This window comes from Ricinus communis, chromosome 5, assembly GCF_019578655.1.
Source record: "Ricinus communis isolate WT05 ecotype wild-type chromosome 5, ASM1957865v1, whole genome shotgun sequence".
Classification (NCBI taxonomy): Eukaryota; Viridiplantae; Streptophyta; class Magnoliopsida; order Malpighiales; family Euphorbiaceae; genus Ricinus; species Ricinus communis.
In genome coordinates this window covers 18,059,057-18,068,242 of record NC_063260.1, presented here as the reverse complement: position 1 = coordinate 18,068,242, position 9,186 = coordinate 18,059,057, and the positions used below count along the sequence as shown (strand labels likewise).

The 9,186-nt window shown below is 29.0% G+C and overlaps 1 protein-coding gene across 1 annotated transcript; it reads left to right on the top strand.

Annotated features, from left to right (window-relative positions):
* Positions 1-5,449: 5,449 nt before the first annotated feature.
* Positions 5,450-6,962, top strand: LOC8272350 (transcription factor AS1). The gene has a single exon (XM_002521151.4). It carries the CDS (start codon positions 5,655-5,657, stop codon positions 6,684-6,686), a length of 1,032 nt encoding a protein of 343 aa, XP_002521197.2. The 5' UTR covers positions 5,450-5,654; the 3' UTR covers positions 6,687-6,962.
* The last annotated feature ends 2,224 nt before the right edge of the window (positions 6,963-9,186 follow it).

Here is a 9,186-nt window from a genome sequence, read left to right as displayed (position 1 = left end):
AACAAATAGCAACGAAATAATGATGTTTTTTATTTTTTAAAAATCAAAACAAGAGCGATGACCTAGTGATGAGATTTAGCAATAGATTACCAACATCAAGTTCACGTCGATAAATTGAGATACGAGGCAATTCTTGGCTACACCAGTTGCAATGGTATTCTTAACTGTTAGTAACAGCATTTGTCGTCACTGCTTTTACCAACGTGTATATATTTTTTCATTAAAGGCTGTTTGTCACTATGTCATCATTAAATCCATTTAGCGATATTGTCCACCTTTCTCTGTCGCTAAATATTATTTTTATATGGTGACGCAGAGCTTATTAATGAGCTAAAGATTAATCTAATAATGAGTTAAGGATGTAAAATTGAGCTATGAACATGTAATTATAAGCTAATGATGTAAAAGTGAGCTTAAGAAATAAAGCTAAGAGCTAAATTACTGTAAGCTAAGCGTGATGATGTAAATATGTAAGCTAAAGAATTTAATTACAATAAATAAATATTGAAACAGTATCTGAAAAACTTCAAAAATTTGATTGCATAAAGTAATTGACTTACAGAAATTATTGAATGCTGCGAAACACATGAGTGCTTTAAATATACTGTAAACTAAAGTTGAGGATTGCTTAACTATACTAAGGATTGCTAGTCTAGTTTAAGGATTGTTGTTCTAATCTGAGGATAGCTTTTTAATATAAGGATAAATGTAAAGATTAGGTTTATAGACTCTAGGTATGTTTTGTTTGATTGGTTGGTTGGTTGGAATTTTCTCAATAGGGGGTCCTTACTTATTTATAGACAGCCATGGCTTGACAGATGCTCCAATATATTCTTCATCCTTGGCTTGATCCTCCATTAACTCCTTACCTTAAGAGCATGTACTGTTGCTTTTTACATTTTGCACATTGTTGATAAGATTTATAACTTCCTTACTCTTCTCAATTTTCTATTCACATTTCACTTCACTTCATGCTTTTTCTCAACTTCCTAGCTCACATATTATAAACAAGCTTTTTCTTTCTTGTGCTTCATTTGCACACCATTTTTTTATTGGCTGACACTTGTACTCCTTTCTTCTCACTTCTTAAGGACGTGCTTCAAGCTTCCAGATTGATTCCGTAACTGCTTTGCACCTTCTTGTTTCCTCATTTATCATATATCAACAATCTTTAAGGATTATTAAACCAACTCTTGGCCAATGAGTCGAAAATTTACATATGGATCAGGAATCCAGATACGAGCCGAATCCATAAGCTTCAGGATTTGAATCAACATCAAATAAACTTTCTCTATTGGCGTGACCAAATTTAATAGACTTAACCAGTGCTAAATTTAAATATAAACATAATGTGATAAAATTAAAAATTCTATTATGCTTATCATTTTTATGATTTAAAAGGAAATAAAAATAAGTACTCTTTCTTTTTCTTAATTTCTTCTTTCAAATTCTTGAAAACTTTTAAAAGAAAAGAGATGTCAAAATCATAAATTTTTACACTATGAAAAGATATTTGATAACTAATCATTACTTTTTTATTTTAATTTCTGTCTAGCTCAAAAATAAGTATAATTGTCGAGAAATAGATATTTAGCATATAGAAGTGTGATTTATTATAGGATAGACTATTTAACTAGAAATACTAGTGCAAGAGCAATGAATATAACCTTTGTTTTTAACCTTAGAGATTAAATATGTAAGAAGAAAAAAGAAAAAGGAATAAATAATAGATAAGACATATTGTATTAAATTTGACACTACAATAAAGTGGGTATCGAAGGTACGTTCTCCTTTACTACACCTACAATAGGAAATGTGAGAAACCCTTGACAGGCATAAAAGTACACAGGCTGGCCGAACTATACGGGCTTAGCACAGCACAGCAACTGAGCGTTAGCATAGTGGTCTTTACCGCTAAGTGCTTTCAGTGAGTCGCAGGCTAAAGGCCAAAAAATTTGCTGCTGGCACGCAACGCATAAGAGAGATATTATTTTTCTGTTTAAAATTGCCAACGCATATAGAAAGATAGATAGCTGGATAGGATAGGGGAGCTCCCACCCATCTTATAGATCCGAAAATTGCGTTGATGGGTCTCTATGCCCCCCCCCCCCCCCCCCCCCCCCCTCTCCCAAAATTGGCAGCGTATCAACGTATATAAAAGAAAAAGAAAGAGAAAGTTTTTAACTATTTAAGAAAAGTCGATTACGGCCCTATCATTATTTCTCAAAAGAAAAGTTTACGGCCTATCATTTATTTTTCTCAAATTTCACCTTTAATCTTTTAAAAAATTCACATATATATATATAATATTTTTAAAAAATTTTGAAACATAATTTTTATATATATATATTACTATTTTTAATATAAAAAAATTATTTTGACATATATATTTATTTCAGACTCTTAGAATTCAAATTTATACTTACGTTTATAGTTTCTTTTATCAATTTATTAATTAATAAGTTATATTTTTAATTAGATAATAATTTTAATATTAAAAGTAATATACTCTAATATATTTTTAATATTATATAACTAATAAATTATTTTTCGAATTATGCAATTATTTTTAATTTATAAAATAATAATACTAACTCGTATTTAGTATTAATTTATATAATGTTAATATTAATTAATAAGTATTCTTAAAATGTTTTTTATTATTATATTATTAAAATCTTATATGTTCTTTAAAATATTATATTTTAATAGTTTTGATTTCTTTTTGGAGTTCTTGAATAGTCAGATGGTGATGGTGAAGAGAGGGTAGAGACAGTCTCTATATCTCTAAAGATGATACAAAGTTTTCTTACAAAAAATTAGCTACTTACCAACTCCGAAAGAACAAACTACCTTCCTAGCACATAAGTCTTTCAAGAGTTTCATTCATTTGGATACGCCTAGCTTTGATAGGAATTTATTTTTCACTAAAAATCTTTTTCATATGGTAAATCCATCATATGCTGTTTTCTTTTTCAAAAAGCATTAGGAAAATCAGAACAAACTTCTTTTTTTATTTTCTTTTATAAATCAGAAATTCTTCTTTGGACAAAATCATTTTGCAATTGACTTTGGATTCTTTTCAAACTCATATCTTGTTTTAGATGAAAAAGCTGGGTTTGTTTTCCTTTAATTAAAGCATTTATCTCAAAATTATAAATTGAGTGAGCTTTTAGAAGATTGAGATTTCTTTTCTTGAGTTTTTCTAAAAAAGGAAAAATAATATTTGAATCTTTAGTTTTAAAAATGATACCAGCAATTGTTACTTTGAAGGGAATAATTAAATTGATAAAGGAGATTTCCAAAATAACAGTCTGTTGTAAATCCTTTGTGAGAATAATGTCGATTTTGATTGGTACAATATGTTTCAGTTTTAATACAGTTCTTGTTCAGTTTTTATTATTGATTAATGTCGTACTATAATAGTAAAATATTTTTATTTTTATATAGTTTAATGTAAGAAAATTTTAATTATTTCAATTCTAATATTTTTCAAAATAGTATTTTGGTTCAGTCCGGAAAAATCAAAATTCATGTTCAGCCAATAAACACATTCAAAAATTGAATGATGAATAATTAACACCCATTTTAAATATTTAATATTATATTATTTCTTATTGACTTGATAGTATATATATATATATGAGATAAAAAAAATAATATGATTTGTTAAAAGCATTATCACCCTCGTCTCAAAAACCTATGATTTCTAACTTGAGTTCATAAAGAATCAGAAAAGAATTCATTCTTTCTTTCTATTGTTTAATTTTATTTTTTATGAGAAATTTTTTATCTAAATTTAATATATAACATTATAATTAATAAAAAATAATATATATTTATATATTTTATATTTTAATATTAAATAATTAACATATATTTTATTATTTAAAATTAATAAATATATATTAATTATTTATTAATTTAATATATAAGCGAAGATAAGACCAAGTTTTCCATGTCTCTTCTCGCCTATTATTTTACTAGCCAGTGAATCGCATCTTTCTCACTCGCACTAACACACTACTCATAAGCGTAGTTCTCTCTCATTCCTCCAGTCTGACTAACATTACCACAAGAAACAGATTACCGTCTGACTAATATTGCCAAAAGAATTTTACCCATTTGCTAATATAACTAAGAGCCGACACCTAAAAATAACAAAGAAAATTCTTTACCTAATCTATAGGTTAAAACGTACATAATTAGTTTATATTTATTAATTTCAAATAATAATATTTTATTATTTTATATAAAATATAATATATTTATTTATATATGTTATTTTTTTATTCGTTGTGATGAATACATTTTATAAATAAGAATTACTCAGCTGAAGAATTTTATTTAGATTTGATATATATATATATATATATATATATATATATATATATATATATATATATAACTAATAAAGGAATGATACGAATGTACAAGTATTTTATATTTTAATATATAAATTTATTATTTATAATAAATGAATATGTGTCAATCATATATCACTTCAGTATATATACTCGAGTTTAGGCAAAAAGTTTTAAAAACTTTTCAAAATTATTCTAAAATTAACACAAAATAATTATTCTTATTGTATAAATCTTTTTAAAAATATTATTATTTTTATTTTTTAAAAATATAGTATGATTGTTTTTCGATTATTTTTTTAATTTTTTGAAACAATTAAAAAATAATCCTTGTACTTCTTATTAAGAAATTACCATAAAAGTTGATATTTTGTTTCAGAATAGAGCCATATGGCTAATGGTTGTAGATTGTGATGATATAAATGATTACTCTCTGAATTATTTGACATCTATTTGTTGAAAAAAAAATTTGTCATCTCTTCATATTTTATTATATTCAATTTGCCCGAGAACAAGCCATTGTTTAAATGTGAAAAAATTTGATACGTGATAAAAGTACTTATTTTTCAGTCCTGTTATTCAAGACATTTTGGCTTAGGATACAGAATTAGATTTAAGTTCAATGTTCATTAATATAATTCAGTTTATTCAGCTTGAATGAATATATTTGGGCTTAATAATTACTAAAGAAGCTGAATTATAACATATAAAGACTTTGGATCTAATTTGGCTTATGTAATGAGACTCGTCTATATGAATTAAATAAATTAAAATTTTATAGTTTATTTTAGGTGACTACATATATAATTTAACAAAATAGTTGAAATTATAATTTTAAAAGAAGTTAAAAACCACAGTAAGAATAAAAATAAAGTTACCCCATATTTTTTATAAAAAAGAAAAATTATATGGATATTTTTATTATTTTTTCAAAAAAATTTCCGGTTAAAAAGGAAAAAGGTTAGAGGCTGTCATTTGAAATGTACGTGGACACCACGATCGCCAAACACGCGTTTGTTTGAGTTCACTCCCCCTATCATTTCATTTTGGTCGTAGTCTGTAGCTCCATAGAATAGAAATTCCCTTTTTAAGAGTCCAAAACACCAAACCGTCCCACCTGCACTTCAGCAACACTTCTTTGATTTCTTTTTGGTTTTGTTTCATTTTATGTCATATCCACTCTTTCCAAATTCCATGCTCTGCTTCAACAGCTCCAATATGCCTTCCTAAATGGATCATTAGCGTCCAGACATTTAAAAAACAAAAAACGAAAGAGAGAAAAATGAGGAGATGAAGGAGAGGCAACGTTGGCAGCCAGAGGAAGACGCACTACTCAAAGCATACGTCAAGCAATACGGACCAAAAGAATGGAACCTCATCTCCCAACGCATGTCTAAACCCATCAACCGTGACCCCAAGTCTTGCCTTGAACGTTGGAAGAATTACCTGAAACCAGGCATCAAGAAAGGATCTCTAACACCTGAGGAACAAGCCCTTGTCATTTCTTTACAGGCTAAGTACGGTAATAAGTGGAAAAAGATTGCCAGTGAAGTCCCTGGTCGCACTGCTAAGAGGCTCGGTAAATGGTGGGAGGTTTTTAAGGAAAAGCAATTAAAGATCAAGAATTCGGACCAGCACCAACAACACAAGGATATTAACAATAATAATAATAATAATAATAATAATAGTAGTAGTATTATTCCAGAGTGTAGGTATGATCATATTCTAGAGACTTTTGCGGAGAAGTACGTTCAGCCAAAACTAGTGCATTTCCAATCTTCTTCTTCCTCATCTGCATCTTCTTTTTCTCTCATGCCTGACCCTTCTCCAGACCCTGACCCTACTCCAGACCCTGTTCTTTCTCTTGGGTCGGTTTGGATGAATGCCGAGTCGTCTTTGTCGTCTTCCGCTACCACAAGTACTGTATCCGCTGCTATGGGTACTTTGGTGCAGTATTGCAAGGAGTTGGAAGAGGCCAGGCAGAGCTGGATGCAACATAAGAAGGAAGCCACATGGAGGCTTTGCAGGCTAGAGCAGCAGTTGGAATCAGAGAAAGCGAGGAAGAAAAGGGAAAAATTAGAGGAGATAGAAGCAAAGATAAGGTGTTTGCGAGAAGAGGAGATGGCCTTTATGAGTTGGATTGAGAATGATTACAGAGAGCAGTTAAGTACATTGCAAAGAGATGCTGAGAGTAAAGAGGGAAAGCTAGTGGAAGCTTGGTGTAGTAAACATTCAAAGCTTGTTGAGCTGATTGGGGTTCATTATAGTGGTGATGGTACTGCGACTACTGCTGCTACTGGTACCAGTGTTGGTCGGTTTTAATGTGCCTAAAGATCATATGATATGCACTAAACTTCAGCCATCAGATATTTGAACTGAAAATCCAAGCTTCAGGTGTGAACCATACAGTGGGAAATTTCGATATGTTAGAAATTTGAGACATGAATTTAGCTTGTAGCAATTATTGAAACTCAATTGTAGAGTCATGCATATTGTTCATGTTTTAGAGTATTTAAAACTTGAACCTTATGTATGCTTGTAACTAGCCTTTTCTCCTTGTGACAATTCTTCCAAATTGCATACTGAAGTTTGTCCCAATCTTTTTTTGTTTTGATCACAACATTTTGCAATATGATGCTTCAGCACTATCTAATCACAGCCATGTTTCACATTATTTCATCATAATGTCCATGAGAATAGAAATACAAATAAGTAACTAAAGAGCCAAAAAAAAAAAAAACAACTCATTGCAGAAGAAAACATCTCTTCATGATTGAAATATAGAACACCATATACTCACACTACGCATGAGAAATCATGTTTTCTTTTTTTAAAACTAATATGGTGTTGGTTGCCTAGAGGGATCTCGTCCAAACACAAATTGTTCTCATATCTAAAATGATGTAAGAGAATACAAAGAAAAAGAAATTTATGGTTGTCTTCATGTTTTGGGAAATGCAGGAGCTTGTTGATTTCCCTCAGCATACAAAAGGGAAATCCAACTTAAACAAGAGAGGGTGAAAAATAAGAGGACAAAGCATGGCATTGATCAGTACGTTTGTATGATAAGACCAAACTCATCATCTCAAGTCTCATGGAGGTCTTGTCTGGTCTATTCCTCGCTTTTTTTCTTTTCTGTTATGTCCTATCTGCAGCTTTCTTCACATTTTTGTTAGCAAAAATGAAAACTGATGATATCACTTTAACAATATCAAGTGGATGGCATCTTTTATTGACTTAAAAATGTACAAATCCACCCTCCTCAAATAAGACAGTAAATGAAAGTGCCTTGTTGAGAAAGGAGGGTGGCCCTGCATATGGTTTGAGGTGCCATTAAATATTATGTGACAAAGACTATTCAATATTCAGTGGTCTCTGAGATCTGTGAAAGTAGCTAATTAGCAACCAATAGTATCTTCTATTTACACCAGCTATCTTCACCTTTTTTTTTTTTTTTTTGCTTATATGAGAGTAGAGGAGGACTCTTCATTTTAGTGTTTTTTTCTAGTTGTTAAATATTACCATTTTTATTCAACTAGTAATTACTTGATCTATCACTTAAAACTAAACATTCTTAAATGGTAATTAGTAAGCAAGTGATGCAGTAAAACCTGTGCTAATAATTTTATGAAAACGTGAAAAATAATCTACTATTAATTTATTGATTTTTGCACAAGTATCAGAAAAATTAGAGATTTTCATTAACCTGTTCATTAAAAAAAATACTGAAAGCTGGAGAGAAGCAAAATACGTTTATCTTCAAATTTTATTAATAAAAGAAACACACCAAAAATATTATACATTTTATTATAGAATGTATAATATAAATAGATAAAATCCTAATTGGAGAAATGAGATTAGGTGAATAAAGAACTCAAAATTGATTTAAAAGAAATAACAAATTTCAATTAATTACGTGAAAATAAAATATTTAATTAAATGAATAAAATGCTATAGACAGCTTCTCAATCCAGATTTTTTATTAGAATAATTTAGAGAAAAGGTGCAGCTTATTTAGCCCCGCAATTTTAGATGTAAATAACTGAAAAAAAAAAAGAAGGTTTTATTAGCTTCTTGGCATTTCTACTAATGATGCCTCTTTTAAGGTTATCTGGGAGGTTACTTGGCATCTTTCGTCTTTGTCTCCTTAATTTTATAGTAAATTCTCCACTTTTATTTTTATTTCTTTTCTCTTACCTGTAAGTTATAGCATCAAAGAGTTTAATGATTTTAATAACCACAAAACATATCATTTTCTTTTTTTCTCTCAAAACAAAGAAAATAAACACTATCCTCTAAAAAAAACACTTGTTTACATATTTTTTTTAGTTCATAAATAATTAATAAACCAGATTAAAATTAAGCCTAATTTTTAATAAAAAATTAAAATATAATTATTTTAATTAAATTGGTGGATAACGATTATTTTGCATAACAAATTATTTCTTCACGTAGAGAAAATAAGATTTAAATTGGAAGTTGTTTAAAACTCTTTCTATAATAGTTTTAGAATTTAGCCTCATGGAGATAAAAGGAAGAAGAAAAGCAAGGGGACAACATAGACAATTCAGACAATTTCAAGCAACAATTTTCTATGTATTTTCTTTATGCAATCAAATTTTTTTTGTATTTTAAAACTCTCAAGTAATATTATTCCAGCACTTTTTTGTTATTTAAGTTTACAGTCATTTATGCCATTTAGTAGAGCATTAAATAAATTGTGGTTAAAAGCGTTGAAAACTCACAAACGTTTTATTAGAATTAGAAGCACAAAATCCAAACATGGTTCGTGTACCACACACGTGGCACGCTTGTGATGTGT

Bases quoted from the DNA above. Each gene is read 5' to 3' on its own strand.
- LOC8272350 (XM_002521151.4), top strand. From the start codon at position 5,655: ATGAAGGAGAGGCAACGTTGGCAGCCAGAGGAAGACGCACTACTCAAA.